Genomic DNA, 22,706 nt, shown 5'->3' on the forward strand with positions numbered 1-22,706 from the left:
ACTCCTTGCGCGTGGGGCTCGCCTACGCGGGGGACACCCCTGTGTAGCAGGGCACTCCTTGCGCGCATCACTGCGCATGGGCCAGCTCCACACGGGTCAAGGAGGCCCGGGGTTTGAACCGCGGACCTCCCATGTGGTAGACAGACGCCCTAAACCACCGGGCCAAAGTCGGTTTACCTCAAAACAAATTTAAAATCTGTCTTGTCGTAGAACTTGATGGTCTCCTTGCTTCCCTCTCGTGCTTCATCTCTTACCAGCACCTCACGTGGCCCACCTCTTGTCTCCTCCCCTCTCCCCACGCACCACACTCTAGCAAGTTAAATGGACTTTTTCTATTTAACCAGCATTTACTGAAGCCCTACTGTGTGCCAGGCACTGTGCCAAGCCTTGAGACTACAGGGGTGAGCAAAAGACACGTAGTTCCTGGCTCCATGGAATGTCCCGGTGGGGAAGACAAACCAGTTATTACAATAAAGCACACGGCGGGGACTTGCACGGGGAATGAACCTCTTCTGAGGAGAGAGCTTTCCCAGAGGCTTGGCGGGGACTCGGATCTATCAGGTGAAGGGCAGGCCAGGCGAGTTCTCCTTCCCCCTGCGTCTCACTAACACGTCGCGTGATGGTCTTCTCCCCAGGCTATCTACAAAATGGTGGGTACTGTGATCATGATGAAAATGAACGAGGATGGCCTCACGCCTGAGCAGCGGGTAGACAAGATCTTCAGCAAGATGGATAAGAACAAAGATGACCAGATTACACTGGATGAATTCAAAGAAGCTGCAAAGAGTGACCCTTCCATTGTTTTACTTCTGCAGTGTGACATCCAGAAATGAGCTGATGCCAACACTATGGACTGCTCAAGTCTCAATGTTCCATTCAGTCTGCAGCTACACACACACACACACACAGTGCTTGGACTACCTATAAACGGACTTGCTTCTTGTGTTTGAAACACTTGTGTGCATGAGAATGTCATTTGCTGATGAATTTTAAAAGTATATATTATAAAACAAACAACCTGCCACAATGTGATATGTGTAATATCATTTCATAAAAACCCTCCTCCTCCGAAGCCCAGGCAGAAATGTGCTGCAAGGAGTCCTGTGGTTTCCTGTTCATGTTTGGCTAATGCTGTGTCTCCTGGATTACCATCATGTTAGTGGCGCTAAGACCCCGTGGTAATGTATCTTATAAGCTGTGTCACCATTCTCCTGTAAATTAGTACTGGACAGAGGGGCCCTTCGCGTCCGTGTCTGGTCCACACAAAAGAGCTTGTATTATCAGTGACTATAAATGTAATACTTTTGCATGCCTTTTAGGTTTGCCTTAATTCTTACCTCATTTGCATCCTATCAATCTGGAAAGAGCTTTGTTGGATGAATGCAGTATAAAACTTAAAAACCCTGCTAAAATGACTCATTAATTAAGTATATTTATCTATAGACACAAAGATATTATTTATTGGAAGTGGGAAAAAAAAAAAGGTGGGAGTGTATGGCTTTCTGCTTGAATTTTCAAAGGCTTCCAAAGAAGTTGCAATAGATGTCCTGAATAAATTTATAACATTTGACTCTCCCCCCATTCTTATTTTATAACTTTTAATTTTAAAAAGATGTTCATAATGATCAAGGCCTGGCTAGCAACAAATAATGGAATTTGCCTGTAAACACACAACTGTGGGACTTGAAAGATTAATGACAAGGGAAAGAAAACAACTAACTCTTCAACTTGGCCTTCAGAAGAGGGACAATTGATATGATATGAGGTATAAATAAACCAGAAGACTTGTTCATCTTCAAAAGATGCTCCTTAAATGCCAGTAAACGTTACCTCAGTGTGCCTGGTGCATCACGCCCTACGCAGCTCTGGAGGCTGAGAAGGGTCCCCCAGGAGCCAGAAGACGACTTCCGTCTTTCCAAATCAAAAGTATCCTAGTTGTCACCTTTAATGAGGCAATGAAGCTCTGACCCCTTGACCCTAAGCTAGGAGGGCAGAAGACAGGCCATCAAGACCTCTGAAGGCAGGCTTGCATTTTCACAATGCCTGAGAAGTGCAGTTTCTTTAGGCAGTGCTGGCCAGTAAAGCTTTCTGTCATTATGCAAATGGACTCTGTATCTGCATTGTCCACTACCCACATGTGGCTACTGAGCACTTCAAATGTGGCTTAGTGTGACTGAGCAACAGAATTTTCACTTTAATCTAAATTTACCTTCCTAGCTGTGGCTAGCACTGTGGTGTCAGGCAGCAGGCTGTCCTTTGGGCTGAGTGCCCGCCCCGTTCCCCCCCGTACGGCCCCTGTGTCTGTCTTAGGGTCATTAAGTGGGGCCCGGGCCTGCTGATCCCATTCACTGTCCAGCAAGCCGCCCTCTGCACACTTGGCACCAGGGCCGCCTGCGGCACCGACAGCACCTCCACTCTCCCCGGAGGGCGCTGTCCCGGGCCCGCAGAAGGCCCTTCGCCGTGCTGGCGTCCAGGAGGGACGTGGGAGACCCCACGCCTCCCGGCAGCTTAGCCCTCGAGGAGGGCGGGCGGGGGCAGGCTGTGGCGGCCTGGTAAGTCAGGCCCTGGGAAACTCATTCACAGCCAAGGACCACTCATCACCCGCTGGGTGACCAACACCATTCTTGGGAGACAAGACAGGTGACAAAACACTCCAAATGTCCAACCATAAGAACTGAAGCAAGCACGGGAGGTAAGAGGGGCGGTGAGGGAGGGGGCCGTGGTGGCTCTGTGCGGTGGGCTGGCCAGTGGGCATTTGAAGGAAGACCTGGAGGCAGAAAGGGAGCCCTGGGGAGCCTTGGGGATATGTGGGGTGTCTGTAGATGGTACAGGGGAAAGCCTCCAGTAGACTCAACAGTTTTTTCAAAATCAAACGTAGAACTTGAGCCGTCCAGTGACACCGTCCGGCAGGGACCTTGGAGAACTGTCCAGCAGTACGTAGTGAAGCGCACAAGCGCCCTCTGACCAGCCTTCCCACTCGCGGGGGTACTGCCCCCAGGCACCCTCAGAGGCCTGTACGCGCACATGTCCCCGGGTGCCTCGGCAGCTCTGCTGCGGCTGTGGATACAGGGGGCAATCCCATGGCCCGCCACTAGAGGAATGGGCCAGTACAGTGGCTGTACCCTAGTGTACCACCAATCATCAGCTGGAAGCAACACTGATGTACACACAGAAACATGGGCCTATTATACACACAAAATACATAAATGAAAAGACATCCACATGAAAGAATTCCGAGGACACAAAAGGAAGCATCGCATTGTAATTTTTTATGGGGGTGGGTCATCCCGTTACTATTGCTCCATGAAAACTCACCCCCCAAATTTATTCTTAAAATAACAATCCGTTTATTATTTTGTATGACTTCTGTGGGCCAAGAACCTGGGAAGGGCTCACCTGAATGATTCTGGCCTGCGGTAATCCCTGCAGCTGCTGCAGTCAGGTGGCTACTGAGGCTGAAACGGGGCTGGATGGGTCTCTCTCTCTCTCTCTCTCTCCAAGTTTCATCGCTTGTTTTGACCTAACCTCGGATCACGAAGTATCACTTCCACAGCATTCTGCTGGATACAAGCAAGTCACAAAACCCTTCATGCTCGAGAGGAATTAGAACCATCTCTTGATGGGGCATGGCACAGCTCTATTAGAACACGTGGTGGGAGATATTGGCATGCTGTTGTTCAAAAACATCTGCCTGTCTGCCATGGCCACAATTTCACATCTCTTCCACGTGCAAAGTGAACTCACACCCTCCCAAGAAACCCCAAAGGTCTCACACCAATACTGCTTCAGTTCTGGCTTGAGAGCTAAGAGCTCATCACCCAAAGGTTCTTCAGATGTGGTTCCTCAAGCACAGCACCTTGAGGACCGTGCTTTGGAGCCAAAGGCCTGTGAACCAAAGGGATAATTTAGCCCCGCCTCCCCCCCCCCACTGAACATCTGATAACAAGACAGGAACAGAGTAAGTGTAACAGACACTCCCTTTCCCAAATGGGGGGATGGAAAGCACACAGCCATCTCTGGTCCACAGCAATTCTGAAACTGTCAGGCACATGTTACACGTAACTTGATTAAGGCCCAGTCCTACTCTTGGCGGTTGTTTTCAGTGCTCTTGGCTCTGCCCTTCGTGCTGCTTCCACCCTCTTTGTCCTTCCTTTTTCATTAAAAACATAGCCTGTTTACAGCTTAGCAGTTTTCTCAGCCTGCTGTCTGCCCATAAGCCTTCAGGAGTACAAAGGCCTCTTTCATATTGCACTTCTCCGTCCGCGAGTCTGTGCCTTCCTCACCCTTGCGTGACCTGGTGGGTTTCTTACCCATCACTGTGTAAGTCCACTCCACTGGAAAGAGCCCACTGGGGACTGCCGTGGACCACACCTCCCACGGCCTCAGGAGCCCCCATCGTGGAGGGCCTGCAAGGGACACCATAGGCCGCCTCGTGCCTGAAGTATCTAGCTACACTTCCTTCCACTTCCTGAGGTCCTAATAAGGGATTTCATAGTCCCAACCGGATCTCATTTTTGCATTTAAGTAATTTCTACACGTGAAAATCACTTGCCATCTGGAGAAGTCTGGGAATGAGAAACAATCCTGGTCCCTTTATATTCAATTGTTTATTCTTCTGCTCATTTCTCTCCACGCCCCTTTCGTCATATGCAGTAGGAAGCCAGGAGGTACTTAAGTATTCTACCCAGGAAACTCCTTGATTAGACCTAGTTGATTGGGTGCATTTCCTACTTTCCACATTACCACAGGCAGTTGTTCCCAAACTGCCCACCATGCCAATCCAAGGCCCCCTCCTCCTGCCTCCAGTCACGTGTTCTCCCCTTCCCTTTAGCCCTCACTGTGCCATGCTTGAAGCTGCTGCTAACACGGGGCTCTTCAGGCTTCACGAACAATGTCCTCAAGCCCTTCCAGGCAGTGCCACAAAAGCTGAGATTTTTATTACGGTTCTTCTACTTCCAGATGCCAAAATCTGTTCCAGGCACTATTACCAGGTAAAAAAATTGCTCTAAAACGTTGTGGCTTAGAACAATTACATTATCACTTATGGTTTCTGTGGGCCAGGAACTTGGGGGTTCCTTGTTGGGCCCTCTCACAGCTGCAGGGACATGGTGGCTCCCACACTGGAACACGGCGAGGACCGAGGCACGTAGAGCGGCAGGCCAGCTCTCCTCGTGCAGACTCAGGGCTGCTCCATGGGGCTGGCTTAGGCTCCCTCGCTGCACGGCAGCCTCAGAAGACTGCAGCACGGAGTTTCCCAGCAGTGAAGGGGCAGGAGGGTTCCTTTGCCTTTTCTGCCCTAGCCTTGCAAGTCCACCAGTGCCACCTGCGATGCCATCTACTGGCTTCAAGTGAGTTATACCTCTGCCCAGCTTTAGAAGAGAACCCAACTCTAAAGGCCAGGCTATGGAAGAACATGGGAGGGTACTAGGACTATTGTGGTCATCTTTGGAAAACACCATGTGCCAAAGGGAATGAGGAATGGAAACAAAAGTAAGTACTGCAAGACGGATAACTGAGGGAGTACGTTCAATCAGCGCTCTGCACCTGAGCTCCATTTAAACACACACCTCAGCGAGGGGCCTCACGGACCTCGCCGCGGGAACCAGCCGTTCTGCCTATGCGCAGCTGCCATTTGAATGACTGTTAGTAACACCTGCTGCCGTTCTGAGGGGGAAACACCCCCAAATGTCTTTTATTCCTAGCCCGTGTTTTCTCTTTTTATTTCTTGAATAACTCTAAACACTTGAAAAGGGGATCTCTATTGCTTTAAAGCTTCATGTTTCCCATAATTCACACATTCAGGATTGCAGTCTCTAGATGAATGATACCAGCTATTTCTAAGGGGCCAGATTATTTCTTCTGCACAGTTGTGGACCACGTCAGGAAGGAAAAACAGGCTTAAATACACATCTTCAGAGAGCCTTATAGCAAGAGATATGAAGGAAGAGGTCTAGCAAGATAATAACAGAGCTCCTAAATAAAACGGCAGTTTACTTAGCTCCTTTCTTGTAAGCAATTAAGCTTCCCAACTTGGGCATGCAAGTTGGATTTCCCCAGCATTTTGCAGGTGAAATCTTCATCTCTAGACTTTTAAGTCATGTTATTATTTTCCAAGTTCTTATACTTAACCAGTATCCAGAACCAATTAGGGTGTCCCACAGGTGTCCCACAAGTGTCATCTGCTTGCACCAGTTTTTCTTCTCTGACCAGTTGTCATCCCTCCCTCTCATTTCCCCCTCCTCTATCTCCCTCTAGTTATTTAGGCTCCAGGTCCAACAGAAGTTGTCCTGGGCTCCTTTCACAACCCCACAGCCTTCTCCCCACTGGCCCCGCACTTCAGATCTGAACACTTCTACTTCCACCATCTTCGTCCAAGCCACAACCACCTCTTACCCAAGCCACTGCGAGAGCCCCCAGACTAGTCACCGTCTTTGCATGTGTGCTGTACCCTAAACCCTATTCACACAGGGGCCAGATTCTTTTAAGAAGTAAACAAGGCCATATTCGAAAACCTACTTTGAATAGTTTTAGGACTCTCGTTACGGTATCTCACTTCTGCCTAACTCTGAACCTCACCCCAATCCCTTAAGCTCCCCTTTGGTGACTAAAGCACTCTGGCCTTGTGGTTCCTGAACGCTGAGTTCATTCTTACCTCCAGCCTTTGCCCCCACTTTCCTCTCGTTACTGTTTTCCCACATACCTTCCCATAGCTGGGTCTCACTTGTATTTCAGGCCTCTCCTCACAGATTTCTCGGAGCGGTCTTCCCTCACCACTCCATCCGAGAGCCCTCCCCCTCCTCCCTCCACTCCTTACTCTGCCTCAGCATTGGCAACAGGAAATACCATCACCTGGAAATATATACGCCATCGTATGTGCCTCCCTAAACTAGACTTTAAGCTCTTTAAGGGCAGACTTTATAGTACTCACTGCAGTATTCCAGTGCTTAAGAGTCCCTAGCACACGGGGGGAGTTGTTTTTGAATGACAATCTCCATATTCTCAAACTGGAGGAAAATCAGGCAGCAAAAGCCTTGTTAAGCTTACTAGGACTAGCGAGTATTTTCATGCTGTGTTCAGTTTCTATGAGGCTTCTATCCAGGTGTCACAGACAAAATTTAACAAGCTAGATATCAGTATTATATATAATTGAGGAAAAAAACTCACACCCTGACTCAAAGAAAGTGAATTCATATTCACATCACTTTACTGCTCCTTAAAGAACAAAAATCTGTTTCTGTTAAATAGTATTTTGAAATATCTTCAAGTCTATACAGCATTTAATTAAAATAATGAAATATCAGTAACTGTTTAAACTTTTAGGACCATAAGTTTCAAACCGATTCTCAAAAACTCTCAGGGATGGTCAGAGTGTGGGGCATCCATTAGATATACAAACAAGTCATAAATCCAACTAGGATATTACGGGCTCAAGACATTATAAACACATTGTCTTTCTGCCGGCGTCTGATTTGTACTCAGACCTTTTAATCAGACATTCTAGACCACTTGTTCTTCATCACAGTTCAACATTTCTAATCCAATTCGTGAGTCCCAACCAGTAATTTCTTACACAGAATTTAATCATTTTGGTCTCCAGATATAAAAAACCCAGACATTTTGAAGTTATGCAAGAAAAGTACTAGAGGATGGGAGAAGACATTGAAACTTGGAAATATTTTAAAAGGCATTTTCTGAATCTTTTAGTGTTCACTGTCAACTTGAGTAAGTATTATTTATACCATGGTTTACTAAAGTTTCATCACATTTGTCATTTTGACAATTACTGTCATCATTTCCACCCCCACCCCCCCAAAGATATGAGAAGGTAGGATTTAAGAATTCAAGGCATCATTTTCTTCCATGTTTTCTGGACTGTGTTAGTTCAGTCATAGCTGCACTGATGATAAATGAGAAGAGATATCCATATGCTGTATTTAAGCTCCATTCAGTCAATTAATACTACCTTTCCCATTTAACAAAAGCATGACCTCAACATACATAAATTTTAGGTTTTATTTCCAGAAGTTATATTTTAAAAGCATAATTTCTATTTATTCTTTTATTCTAATTAATATGAATAAATAGAATAGTGAGTGAAGATATTTTCACTTACGATGGTTGAAACCAAAACTCTGTGAGGCCCAAGACAATGACTTATCTTTGATTCAACAAGAAATGCTGGGATATCTGAGGTTTATATTTCCCATTTTGTATTAATAACCAAAACATTCCAAATTATCACAAAACTCAAGACACTGAAATTATTTCATTAATATGAGTTCATGCATTTGGTATACGCTACTTCATTTTCTATTTGAAAAAGTTCATGTACTTTAAAATAGTTTTGATACAATGAGTTATAAATGTAACTTAAAAATCACACTTTGTTGAGTCAGTGGGGAATGTTTGAAACATTTAGCCCACATCTTCTCTCTGTATATTAGTAAAGCACAAGTTTTTGGACTTCTCATTTGCCAACTGGTTCCAATTTAAGACTAAATTAGACTCTCTCCCCCAGTAAAAGCAAAAACAAAACAAAGCTCAATTTTCCTCAATAACCATCACCTGGCTCTTAAAATACTTCCTTTTCCATAAAATACCGCCTTTTCAAGTTCATATATAATTTAAAACGTACTTCCAGCAATATAAGGAATGCTTCTTGTTGGACACTCACATCTTTCTGAAAAGGTGAGTACCAACCCTAGTATCAAACACAAAGAGTTCAGGCAACAGTCCTCATCATACTCCTGAAGAGAGAACATTCAGAAATATCATTTCTAACACCACACTGTATTCACCACTCTAAGAAGCATAGTTTTTAATATCTCTGAAATCAGGATGTGTCTTATAGTGTATGTCAGCTCACAATCAATGGCTTGGCATCTGATTCCTGCAACCACCAGCTACTGCTTTCCTGCTCCATAAGGAGTGGAGCTAAGCAGTTGCCCTCCATCCCAATTTTCCCAGATCCCTGCTCAGTCTGGTCTCCGAGTCCCTCTGACCTGCATCCTCTCTCAGATGAGCCCTAAACTGAAGGACACTGGACTGAAGACCAAGGAATTCTAAACCCAGCAAGCATGCTGCAGGTCACAGTGAAAAACAATCACTATCCAATCCTGATATCAGTTACAGGCCCTTCTTTAAGTTGGGTGGAGGGTAGTTAAAGTATGGAAAGAAAGGCATTGTGCCATAGCTGGCAGTACTTTTTCTTTCCCAGTGCTCCATAAAATAGTCTTATAAATGGATGACATCTTAAATTTGATGAAATATGGTAATTAAAAGTTATAGCCCAAATCCATAGTTTTCTCTCTGGGGTTAAAAATGATCTGTAAGCAGTGATTTTGCCCAAGGTATAAGCACTAAAAGAGGTGCACTTCTGAAATAGTCATGCACAGTTCTCTCTCCTTGTCCACAGCCCATACCCCCTATCCCACCCCACTAGGAGAAATCCTTCCCTTCATCCATTTTTTATAATTTAACTATAGAAAGTAATATTCTGAAAAAGCAAAACTAAATATAATCAGTGTTCACATTTTTATTTTAATTCTTACAAAATACGGTAGAAATGAACCCAAACTAAACAGATATGTACATGTGCATATGTACAAAACTTTACCTCTGAAAAATAATATATAAAATTAGATGGTTAAAAAAACAAAACAAACTGAAGATTTAAAACCAGTACTACAAAGTTGATTTTCTCAAAGTAAAGTAACTGTTATTTTAAATTGCTAGTTATTGTTAATTTTCTAGACTTATTTACACATTTTATTGTGATCATAAACAAAAGGCAGGGTTTTTTTTACATTTTAGAAATATTTTCCATTTCACTTTATTTCATCAAATAGCCCTGAATTTTTTCTTTCCCTTTACAAATCTTTCAACATGAGAACAGGGTTTATTAAGTTATAAAATCAACTTCGATCACCTTCTTCCTCTTGAGTCACAGGTCGGAAGGGCAAAGTAGTTTGTCCTCTTTCAGGATCAGACATTCGAAGAATCCTAATCAGTTTACTTGAAGGAAGTGAGCTAGAGGAAACAAAATTACTCAAATTTCCAAGAAAGTTTACTCATATTTAAAAAATTCTACTACCCCAAGGATATATCAATTTAAATGGCTTTTATCTGCTAATTAGAGGGATACATCCAATATGTAGAGTTCTAGGAGAAATACAATTTGTAACAAGGAAATAATCTGCTTTCTTTTTAAAAATTAACTTCCTACAAGATGTCACGGGATTTCAGTACAGAGGAAAAATAAAATGAAGGAGAGTTTCCTATCTATTTTAACTCTTGTCCTTATCTAGCAAGGAAAGAGTTACCTGATTATTATTCCCAAACTCCTATTTATATCCCTATACCATCAAGTGATCACTCCAGAGACAGAGTAGCAACTCTAAGGGACACAGTGCCTGACACTGCAGACACCCCAATACAGGCCAACTGACAGCAGAGGAGAGCTCATTATTTAGAAAGACTGGTAGGGGGAAGCCACCCAGAGGGCAGCCAGACAAGGGAAATCAGGAATCGTTTTTATTCAGTTTTAGAATGACTAAAACTACTTTATCACAGTCAGTCATGAGAGAAAGTCACAGGTCAAATCAACTTGTTAACTTGTTAGGGGAGGGAAATAACAGTTTAAATAATCTGAAAAGGAAAAACCAGCTTTAATCTCAAACTAGTATAAGTGCTATTTTTCTCTTTTTACTGGTCTTTTATATATTTACATTTTTAAAAGATTACAAAAAATGTCTTCCCCTTTTTAAATATTTTATATTTTTATTTGTGGATGAGTGGTAAAAAGTTACCTCATACTTTGAGGAGTAAGCAAGATAAATTGTCTAAAACGCTGGGAATCTGCCATCTTAAGAATCATGTCCATTGCAATTCTCCTGTTAACCATATCCTGAAGAAAAAAGGCAAAAGTTAGGACCACTGTCACACCAGTCTTATTTCTGTAAATGAAGCATTCTGCTGGTTGAGCAAGACACATGGGCTGTCATCATGGCCCATCCATTACCTTATCTATGATGCCAAGGAATTCTTATGGGAAAAGATAATAGAGATTACTAAGGATAACTGAATAAATATATCTTCTAATAATTTCTATAATCAAAGTAGTTGCATGTATAAACCCCTTCTCTCAAATATACCTAGCAATTAAAATAACCAGAAAATATTCAAAAGATGCAACTGTTACAGCATTAATGTAATTTACACAATAATGGTTAACCACTCAGGACAATGATTGAAATACAGTTTCAAATTTATTAAGGCTCTCAAATTTTCCCTCAATGATCAAAGTATTTGAAAAACACTGCGCCCCGCCCCCATGACTGCAGATAAAGAACCACTAATGCTTAATTTTAATAGGCCTTGAAATTATCTGAACTAAACCTTGTGCTTATACTTTTTCTGGGTTAAATAACATAAAAAGAAGAAAATCAGAGTACCCTTCCTTGAAAACTCATGTAAATAGAAAACACACAAATGAAAGTATGTATAAAGGTTTACTGGAAATCACATGTGGCAGAACAGCCTAATGGTTAGAACATGGGCTCTGGCGGCAAATAGGGCACCTGAATCCTGGCTATACTGCTCAAGGGCTCTTATGAAATGACTTTTTCTACAAAGCTTATCTATAAAGTCATCTAACTTGAAGTTAAATATTACCAGAGCTTGCTCAAAATTAATACTGTCCTTTCAAAGCAACTGCTGCAGGAGTGCTTTCATTTATTTAATAGCAAAGCTGCCAATGAACCAAAAAGCCCTTATTCACTTCCTGTGGATTGGCCCTTAGAACTTGGGGGCAGTCTTCTGAATAATTTTAAAAGGGGAAAAAATCCCATTTTGATTGAGAAGCTCTCCATTTTTAAAAGATAAAGAAGATGTTCAGAATTAAATCTGACAAATAAGACAGGTAAGTACACTGAACAGTGGCATGTTGTATGGAAAGGGTGGCATGGCACGCTCCTATGATTTGTGAATTAGCTTTGAAATCAATTCTTAAGAATTTCAACCTATTTCAACAATGCTATCAGGAAAAAAATGACAACACAATCATATACAAAAAGTACACAATCATATACAAAAAATGACTGCATGGTTATACCACACTCACTTAAAAATAAAAATTCTGATTCCTATATAACATTTGCTAAATGCTTTTACAGGCTAAGAATTAGATGATATAACTATGATTAAGAGACTAAGAATTAAGACACAGTCCATAACTTCAAAAAGGTTGCAGTCTGGTAGGATATTCAAACAAGAAAATAAGTGACTAACAGGATAAAATTACTATTTTAGTATAATTTGCTATAAGGTGGTATCAAGGGATCTCTGAGAGCTTGCAAATCTTGCCTGACAGTGGATAGTGGCTGCAGCAATTTGATATTACTTATGAATTCCAAAAATAGATTTTGGATTATGTTTGTAAACTGGTCTGTTTCTCTGGGTGTCTTAGATTGTATTAACTTCAGAGGTTTCATTTTTACTTGATTAAATTATGATTAGGGCCTTTTGAGCCACTTCAGTAGGACATTGAGTCCTCATACCCTTGGTGGGCAGGGAGCTGGAGTGTTTTTGATGCTGGAGCCCCACAAGGTAAACACACAGGAGAACAGAACAGAGAGGAAGAGAGACACGGCAGACGTCCTGGGAAGAGAGGAGCCTGGTAAGTCTACAGCTGACCTGTGGAGAGAAAAGAGCAGCTAAGCCCGGAGAGATGAGACCCAGGAAAGAGGCAAGACTTATCCCAGCCTACAGCTGAGATCAGATGAAGCTGGGACCACGGAGTTTTAATAGGAGGAAGAAGGCTGAAATCTTGCAGGCGTTGGCAGCCATCTTGCTCCAACACGTGTCAAAAGATTTTGGTGAGGGAAGTGACTTACACTTTATTACCGGGGTAACTATAAGCTTCTACCCCAAATAAATACCCTTTTAAAAAGCCAGCAAATTCCTGGTCTTTGCATCAGCACCCCTTTGGCTGACTGACACATGGTCTTTCAAGGTTTCATAGAGTTTATGTGTGAATGAGCTGGAGTGAGACAACCCAATGAAAAAGGGGATTAACAGAAAGAAGCACAGGGGCATAAAAAGAGGAGGCACAGTGTGTTTAGGCAATCACAAATAGTTCAGAATGGGCAAAAATGTAGGCAGATGACATATAAAAAAGGGTCTTAAAGTTACCTTACAGTGCTCGCTTCAACAGCACATATACTAAAATTGGAACAATACAGAGAAGATTAGCATGGCTCCTGTGCAAGGATGACAAGCAAATTTGTGAAGTGTTCCATATTGTAAAAAAAATTGAAAATTGAAAAAAAAAAAGTTACCTTACAGGATTAAACATTTATCTCACAGAGTAGCTAATGATGGAAGAGTTTTTAAACAGGTGACTGACCACGAAACTTTTTATTTAAGAAATGTAAACCTGTCCAAAAGACAGACTGAAAGAAAGAGCAAGACTGACATCTGGGGGTGTGGACAGGGGGCCACCCCAACCAGCAAGAGGTGAAGGGACAGTGCTGAGAGCTAAGGAAGTTTAAATGAGGCTGGAAAAGAAGGCAGAGTTCAGAGATTAAACTTAAGGAGGGTGCAAAAAGGAAAGAAGATTCATGGATATTGTGAAGTTAAGTGATCGGGTTGGTAATGGCAATTCGACATTGACCAAGGTAAGGGATTCAGAAAAAGAAAGAGGTGTTGAGAAGATACATTCAGACATGCTCAGTGTGAATGGGGGTTTACCAGATGAGGTCCAGCAGGCAGCTAGGCACATGGGGCTAGAGTGCAACAGAGATCTAAGGATGAGATATTTCTTGCCAAGTATCTAAATAAGGGTTGTAGTTTTGGGGACTGTGTTTGTGTGGAGGGTGGGTGGATAGGGTACAGTATTCAGGAAAATCAGCAAGTGTAGAGAAAACAGAGAAGACCTCAAATATTTAAGGGCAACAAAATAGGAGACTGAAAAAAAGAGTAGAAGACAGGAGAACCAAGAAAGAAATGTGGACAACAGCAACAAGACACACATTAAGAAATGGATAGGCCTGTGGTGCCACTTCTACTTCAGGGAATTAAAGACAGAATAAATGCTCACTTTTCATCTTTATTAAAGAAGTTTGGCTGGAGCAGTGCAGTTTAAGTTTAAACTTAAACCCCAACGAGAGTGGATTTAGGAAGGACAGAGACATGAAGAAGCGAATGATTGCTAACTCATCTGTGAGGCCTGCCATGTGCCTGCACTCTAACTAATGCACTGCATGCAAGACCTCACTTGAACTTCACACCACGCTGTAAGGCAGGAAATGTTAATACCCTAGTTTCATAGATGAAGCAACTGAGACCCAAAAAGGTTAAGTCCTTTGCCCAAAGTCATCTGGGTAGTTGATGGCAAAACTAGGTCTCCAATCCTAGTCTTTCAACTTCAAAGTCAAATGCTCTTGCGCCCTTATATAAATACTGTTCTGAAAAGTGTGTCTAGGAAGGAAAAGAGAGATTGAAAAGCAGCTAGAGTTAGTCGAAGCAAGGGAGGATGGATTGGTTATGATTTTGTGTTAAAACACAAGAGCTGGAACATGCTTATAGGCTAATGGAGATAAACTAGGGAAGAGACTGAAGAACTGGATTATCTAATGGAAAGTAAGGATATCCACAAAGGGCAAAAGGGGATGGAGCCCAGGACAGGACCTCTAGAGAGTAAATGAAAGCAAGGGAGAGAACTGGAATTCTTTAGATTTTATATATTCCCTACCACAGACTGAAGAGTCAGGGTAGGATCTTTCCTGCTATGGGTAAAACTAAAGAAACAATTGCTTCCTTTCAAAATGCACATTTCAGACAAACAAAAAAATAGAGAATTTAAAATTCAACAATACCATGTAGACATCAAACTCATCCAGGCATCTGAAAGGAGACTCAGCAATGGACCACAGAGAAAGAATGAAGCAAACGGTGGAAAAAGAACGTTCACCTCCAGATAAGGCTCTCATGTCATTGAAAGCAGCTCTATTTCCCTCTCCAGGTTGAACCTTGAAGAGAATGATTTAACAAGGAACAAAAAAAATGAGTACAGAAAAAGTCAGGTTAAATTCTTTATAGTATCTGTTGGCTAACATTAGGAAGAATGGGTTCATTGCTTTATTTTTTTTAAAGAAGATAAAAATGAAATCATTTAGTGAAATGAAAATGTCATCAATTCCATCTAAAATATTTTACAATAAGAGTAGGTGATAAAATGACTTTTAAGTTTTACTGCAAGATTATCAAACTGAAAACTTTTCTCACCATAATCAAATCTAAAATACAAAAATTCCAAAGGCTTAAATATAAGTGTCAATGTTAGGTAAACATTAGTGATAAAAACGAGTAATTTAAACTAGCCCTTTTCAAGCTATTATAGTTTCAAACGTTTACAAATGCTGCAATAATCTTTGATACTTGGGTCACAGTGACATCTAGTGGTCAAGCAGCTTTAAAAGTAATTACTAAGTGGCCAAGGGACAGAGGGAGCAACCTTGAAGAGGCTCACACTAGCCAAGAATAACAGCAAGAATGGGCTGAAACACAAAGTATGTTTTTAAAAAATCGATGGTTTATAACAACTTCTTAAAAAAATACTTCTTTACTAAATAAGGACTCACAGGAACAATTAAAAAATTACCAAAATTTGTAATTTTTTCACACTATTTCCTGAGAATACAGAATACTAGATTTCCCCCCCACAGAATTCTAGCTATATATATTTCTCTAAAAGGTGAAAAAAACAGTGCACTAATCAATTTTATACCATTAGCAGAAATATCTCAAATATTTCCAATCCACTATTTGAAAAATTATGTAGCTCTCAAGTGAACATAATTTTTTAATATTCTAAGGGTTATAAATATTCTGAATTTTTAAACATACAATGAAATTTTTTCTTACCTATAAATCCGAATCCTCTATGAAAACCCAAATATAAAAGCAACATTAACCTAAGTAGTAAAAAACCAAACAAGCAAGCAAAAACATAACAGTAAGAACTAATAAATACTGGGATGCAATACTTCATCCTAAAACTGTACTTGATAAAAATCTAAGGAATGATGTCCTAGATAAATTGTAGAGATCTAAAATTTAGCCCTAACCTATTATTTATCATGGGACTTCAGTTTCAGTTTCCCTATTTGTAAAATGAAGACTAGATAACATAAAAGATTCTTAAAGTAAAAATACTCTTTTGAATAACAAGGATGATATCAGAAAGCCTAGCCTGTGTTTTCTTATACAGTTAGCCCTGCGGATATATTATTCAAAAACTACTAATACTTTCTTCTTTTCTTCATTTTTATTAAGATATAATTTATATCTAGTAAAGAGCACAAAGGGATACAGCACAAGTAATTTTTACACACAGAGACACACCTGGGAACCATTATCAGACCCAGACAGAATACTTCCTGCATCTTAGGGAGACCCCTTGTGTTCTCTCCCAGTCATTATGCCCCCTCACTATCTTCTACCTTCAAAAGGTAAGTACTGTTCTGACAATCACCATTCAGTAGTTTTACCATTTTCTGAACTTCATGTGTACATATTATACTCTGGTGTACGTACTTTACATATATATCCTGTGTATGGCTTTTACTCATATAGTGTCAATGAATTCATGTATGTTGGGTTCTTTTTCATTCCTCTCAGTATCCCATTATGTGAAACCACCATAATTTGATTTACCCTTTCAATTTTGGGTGGATATTTGGGTTGCTCAGTTTTGGGCTGTTCTAGACAAAGACCCTATAAATATTATCAAATGCATCTTTTTTGGTGGATATAAGCACTCATTCCTCTTGGGTTTATCCCTAAGAGTGGAAATCCTTTTAACAATTCCAAACAGGTTTCCAAATTAGTTTTACCAAATTATATTACTACCCCCCAGCTATGTATAAGAGTTATACTTCTACAACCACACCAACACAAGATAATGCTAGTCTTGTCAACTTTAGCCATGCTAATAGGTTGTGACAGTAACTTATTATGGTATACGTTTGTATTTCTCCAAAGACTAACAATTCTGAGCACTTTTAAATGTTATTATTTGCTATTTGGATATCTTAATTGATAAAGCTCCCGTTTTTGGTCATTTTTAAATGAGTCTTCTTTTTAATGTCAGTTCTTTAAATATGCTGGATATGAGTCTTTTATTGTATATACATGTTGAAAACATCGATTCCTGGTCTGTAGCTTGCCTTATTGTTCTTTTAATGCTGTTTTGAATGATCAGAAGTTTTTTGTTGTTTTTTTAATTTATTTTTTCTTTCAAAAAATTTTTTTAAATGTTACATTAAAAAAATATAAGAGGTACCCAATCTTTTCTTTTGGGTAGATTTTGTCTACCATTTGTCTCATTTGGAAAATCTTCATAAAAGATCATATTCTTTTTTTCTAAAAGCTTTATACTACATTTTACATTTAATTCTATATCCATTTCTAAATTAAAGTTTGCTGGTTTGCCTATTTATTTTGAACAAAAGGATATCCAATTTGACCCAACACCATTTCTTAAAAGACCACCCTTTTTTTTCATTAGCTTGCAGTATTTGCTGAAGGTCAGGCAGCCAACTACGTATGGTCTGTCTCTGGGCTCTTTACTGTGATGTGACATGTCCATCTTCATGTCACTAACACACTGTAGCTTCAGGATAAATTTTAATGTCAGAGAGTGTTCTTCAAACTGACTTGATTATCCTGGGTCCTTTGCATTTTTATACATATTTTGGGATGAGCTTGCCAATTTCTATAAAAGCCTCGTGGAGACTGTAACTGCCCTAAATCCAGAGATCAATTTAGTAAGAATTCAAATCATAATATTTAGCCTTCCATAATCCATGAATATGGTATAGCCCTTTCAGGTTAAAAAAATTCTTGTTTCTCAGAAATGTTTTGCAGTCTTCACTATAAATGTCAGTTTATTTCCATTTCATTCTCTTTAGTGCTATTTAATTTTTGTTCCCCAATTTTTTGGATAATATATACAAATATTCATATTTTTGAATAATAACCTTGTATATAAAGAGCTAAGTTCATTTATGAATTTTAATCATCTGTAGATCCCTTTGGATTTTCTATATACACAATTACATCACCTGTGTATAATGACAGTTTACTTCTTAATTTCCAATCTTTATTTTATTTTTTTGACTTTGACCTGGCTAGGTCATCAGTAAAATACTGAATTTCTGGTGACAGCAGATATATCCTTATATTGTTCCCATCCTAGAAGGAAAGCATTTAATATTTCACCATTAAAAATAATATTTACTGTAAGTTTTTTGTAGATACTGTTTATCAAATTAAGGAAGTTTCCTTCTAATATTGGTTTCCTAGATTTTTGACTGTGACTATTAAATTTTTCAAAACTTTTTCTGCAAAATTTTTCCAAAGACGATTGTACCAGTTCACATTTCTAGTAGCAATTATTGAGAGCTTCAGTGGCTCTATAACCTAACTGTCCACCCACCCAGAATTTGGAATTGTTAGTCTTTTTAATTTTAGCCTTTTTTGTAGTAGCCCAATATAGTGGATGTAGCTCAGTGTTTGAGCAGCCACTTCCCATGTACGAGATTCTAAGTTCAATCCCTGGTACCGCCTTTAACAAAAAAAAAAGCTGTTAGGATTTGTAATTTCTTTTTTATTCCTGATATTCATAACTTGTATTTTCTTCCTTCTTTTACCAGGGATTTATCAATATATCTCTTTCAATGAAAGTGTTAGCTTTGATTTTCTCTACTGTACATTTGCTTTTATTCTCCAATTTTAACTCTTCATTATTTTCCTTTTGTCTACCTGGGTTTATAATCAACTTTTCTTCTTTCCCACCTTCCTTATAGAACTTACTGATGTTCAAGCTTTCTTCCTTACTGATATATGCATTTAGAGCTAAAAATTCCCTCTCTGAACAATCCTTTGGCTACATATACAAGCACTGATAATTTTTTATTTTTATTCAGTTCAAAATTATCTTCTAATTCCCATTATGACTCCTCTGAGTCACAGATTATTTAGCAGTGTGCTGCATAATTTTCTAACATTTGGAAACTTTTAGGATACTTTTCTGTTTTTACTAATTTCATTCAACTCTGTAATGCAGTCTATTGGATTTCAATCCTCTGAAATTTGAGACTTCCATTAAGGCCAGGAAAATGGTATGTGTCAAAAGAATCTTTAATGTGGTAGTTCAGTACAGAGCTTTATAAATATGCCAATTAGGTCAACCTGGTTAAAAGTGTAATTAAAATCTTTTATATCCTCACTTTTAAAAAAATAACCAGACAAGTAAACAAGGAATTCATTTTTCAAAAGATTAATCCAAACTGAACAAATATTCTACCCTAAAACTTATTCCACCCCATAATTAGAATAAAAGCCTGTACTGATACATTCTCTTCTCAATATAGCAATGATCAGGATGAGCTCTTTTCTAAAGTACAACAAAGCAATGGTACTTCACCATTGGCCTTAATTCAAACACTGAGCAATTTCACTCCAGTGACGGAAGTCGATGCTGAATCAGGTACTTTCATGGGAATTCTAGTTCATCTCATCACAGACTCCTGTCTACTCTGTCAGAGGGGGATGACCCATGCAATCTTAATGCCTTTCCTTCCTTTGGCCCAGGCGTGCCAAAAGCTGGAAGATTGTGGGGTCAAACTCCTGCCTCTCCAGAGCTTCTTGAAGATGTTTTTGGCATCTTTCTTCCACCAAGTCAGTGCTTTAGGAAGGCAGCCTCTTCAAAACCCTCCACCTGAGTGTACGTGTGCATGTGGTGGTCGTCTTGGCCTCCTCTCCTCCGCAGGCGCACTGCTCCGGGCATTAACCTCCACCTGGACGGTCACCTGCCCTGAGGCTTCTGCCTCTTGTTTCCATTGCAGCCTTCCCTGTCCTGCTCCATGATGCAGCTCCAGGCTCTCATGTGGCCTCTTCCTCATTGTTGTCATTCCTCTGGCAGGCGATTCTTTCTGCTTCCAGAAGCATCTCTTCCCACTTTTGCCTCCTAGATTCTCTGTGATGTTCAAAATCATCCACAGTCCTCACCAACTTTTAATCTACATGTTCTGTCAATTACTGAGAAAGGGTTGTTACAACTCCAAACTATAACTACTGTCAATTTTTCTACTTTGCCTTTTAGTTCTCATGACTGTTACATGTATTGAAGCTATATTACCAGGTATATTTAAATGAAATTTATTTTTTTAAGATTTTATTTCTCTCCCCTTCTCCCCGCCACACAACCCCCCACCCCAACCCCCACTGTCTGCTCTCTGTGTCCACTCGCTGTGCATTCTTCTGTGTCTGCTTGCACCCATATTGGCACCAGGAAACTGTGTTTCTTTTTTTTGTTGTGTCATCTTGCTGCGTCAGCTCTCCGTGTGTGCAGCGCCACTCCTGGGCGGGCTGTACTTTTTTACTTCCACGTGGGGTGGCTCTCCTTGCAGGGTGCACTCCTTGTGTGTGGCACACCCCCACATGGGGGTGCCCCTGAGTGACACCACACTCCTTGTGTGCAGCAGCTCTGTGTATGGCCAGTTCACCACACCAGTCAGGAGGCTTGGGTAGTAAACCCTGGACCCTCCCATATGGGAGGCAGATGGTCTCTCAATTGAGCCATGTCTGCTTCCCTGAAACTAATTTTTTGAAATTACTTTTATCATTATGAAATGCTCCTTTTGCTCTCTAGTAATTCATTCTGCCTTAAAGTCTACTTTGTTATAAATATAGCTGTATTAGTGTTGTTCTGGCTGTTTCTAGTTTATCTTTTTTCATATTTTACTTTGAACCTTTGTCCTTATGTTAACATTTAAAAATATTTCTTATAAACAGCATAAAGCTGGCTCTTGTATAATTTTTATATCCAGTCTGAAAGTTGCTATTTAATCCAATTACTTATTCCATTTATGGGTCATTAGTAATTACTAATAGATGAGGTTAAGCTAATCATCTATTTATTTGTCCCCTATGTTCTTTATTTCTACATCTCTTTTTGCCTTCATTTAATTATTAAGATTTTTCTTTCTGTTCCTTTTATCTGGTCTCCATTAGCTTTTCTAAAATTTTTTTCCCCTGAGTTACTGGGGACAGGGATTGAACCCCAGACCTCGTACATGGGAAGCCAGCACTCCACCACTGAGCTACATAGGCTACTCTGAGTTGGTTTTTCATTTGTTGGCTTGTTGGGTTTTTTTTCGCTTTAAGGAAGCACTGGAAACTGAACCTGGGACCTCCCATGTGGGAGCAGGTGCTCAACTGCTGGAGCCACATCTACCCCCTCCATTAGCTTTTTATTTTTTAACTTATTTTTTATTCATTTTTAAAAGATACTTAGATTACATAAAAAGTTACATAAAAAAATATCAGGGATTCCCGTATGCCCCACTCCCCACATGTATTTCCGCAATAAAGCAGACTTGTTCCTGCGCTCAGGCTGTCTCTGTGGTTTTTACCGCGTGTCCCCCACGCCTGGAGAACCTAGGCCTACGCGCTGGCCTAGGGGCTTCCCGCCGAGCCGTGGAAGGCTGCCCGGACCTCGTGGGCCGCTAATCACTGCCAGCGAGCCCACACTTGGGGGCTCGTCCGGGATCCTTTCCTTCCACCGCCTTACGGCCCCTGTTGTCTGCTGTTGCTGTTGTCTACTGGCGACCATTTCAGCTCTCCAGGTAGGGACCCCGTCGCCGTCTTTTCTTCTCCCACTATGGGCACCTCCCTCTCTTCACACCATACCCCTCAGGTTCGGCTTTTAGCCGCCCTGCTTGATACCAATGGGGTTCGCGTTTCCCTGAAACAGCTCCAAAAATATTGGGACTTACTACTCCCCTTCAATCCGTGGCTCGCCACCTGCCAGCTCTGGAGCCCGGACACGTACTCACGGCTAATAGATCGAGTTACCTCTGCCATAGAGCATGAAAGGCGGTCTTTTCCGCCCGGCCTGCTGCCTACTCTTGTGGCCGTTCGTGCCTGCCTCCTTGGTGCACCATCCGAAGTCATCCGGGACAAATCGATCAAACAACCCAATGATTATGAGCCCGATGATCTTAGAGACACGAATTCTCTGTCTGACCAGCTCCCCGCTCGCGCTCCCCGCCGCCTACAGAAACCGTTTCTGTGGCTCCTCAGAATAGCGGACCTCCTCCTCCTTCCTCCACCCCTGCCCAAGATGGCGTGCTTCCTGCTTCTTCCTCACCCGGATTAGAGCCCGCCGGCGGGAACAAAGGCGCTTCCTCTCGCCTTTACCCGCCCCTTCCTGTCTCGTCATCCCCCGGGCCGGCCCCCGGAAATGATGTAGCTTCGCCGCCATCTTGGCCGGCCCCCGGAAATGATGTAACTTCGCCGCCATCTTGGCCGGCCCCCGGAAATGATGTAGTTTCGCCGCCATCTTGGCCGGCCCCCGGAAATGATGTAGCTTCGCCGCCATCTTGGCCGGCCCCCGGAAATGATGTAGCTTCGCCGCCATCTTGGCCGGCCCCCGGAAATGATGTAGCTTCGCCGCCATCTTGGCCGGCCCCCGGAAATGATGTAGCTTCGCCGCCATCTTGGCCGGCCCCCGGAAATGATGTAGCTTCGCCGCCATCTTGGCCGGCCCCCGGAAATGATGTAGCTTCGTCGCCATCTTGGCCGGCCCCCGGAAATGATGTAACTCCGCCGCCATCTTGGCCGGCCCCCAGAAGTGACGT

At 41.4% G+C, this 22,706-nt stretch overlaps 2 protein-coding genes and 1 non-coding gene across 7 annotated transcripts in view; 2 read left to right on the plus strand and 1 right to left on the minus strand.

Annotated features, from left to right (window-relative positions):
- VSNL1 (visinin like 1) overlaps positions 1-1,575 on the plus strand; it is a 106,373-nt gene extending 104,798 nt beyond the window's left edge. For both annotated transcript variants that reach the window (XM_058288098.2, XM_004450781.4), the window contains one exon: positions 636-1,575. In XM_058288098.2, coding sequence (XP_058144081.1) covers positions 636-833 — 198 coding nt within the window. In that variant the 3' untranslated portion in view covers positions 834-1,575. The remainder of the gene's footprint in view (positions 1-635) is intronic.
- A 7,945-nt stretch (positions 1,576-9,520) lies between these two features.
- The window catches only part of SMC6 (structural maintenance of chromosomes 6), a 169,350-nt gene continuing 156,164 nt past the window's right edge, over positions 9,521-22,706 (minus strand). For all 4 annotated transcript variants that reach the window (XM_058288093.2, XM_058288094.2, XM_058288091.2 and 1 more), the window contains 3 exons: positions 14,877-15,029; positions 10,809-10,906; positions 9,521-10,029 (listed from right to left, as the gene is read on the minus strand). In XM_058288093.2, the coding sequence (XP_058144076.2) occupies positions 9,915-10,029; positions 10,809-10,906; positions 14,877-15,029 (366 nt within the window). In that variant the 3' untranslated portion in view covers positions 9,521-9,914. The remainder of the gene's footprint in view (positions 10,030-10,808; positions 10,907-14,876; positions 15,030-22,706) is intronic.
- On the plus strand, positions 13,198-13,304 carry LOC111762393 (U6 spliceosomal RNA). Its single transcript, XR_009183520.1, has one exon. It is a non-coding gene; the product is annotated as a U6 spliceosomal RNA (small nuclear RNA).

This window comes from Dasypus novemcinctus, chromosome 25 (genome assembly GCF_030445035.2).
Source record: "Dasypus novemcinctus isolate mDasNov1 chromosome 25, mDasNov1.1.hap2, whole genome shotgun sequence".
Lineage (NCBI taxonomy): Eukaryota > Metazoa > Chordata > Mammalia > Cingulata > Dasypodidae > Dasypus > Dasypus novemcinctus.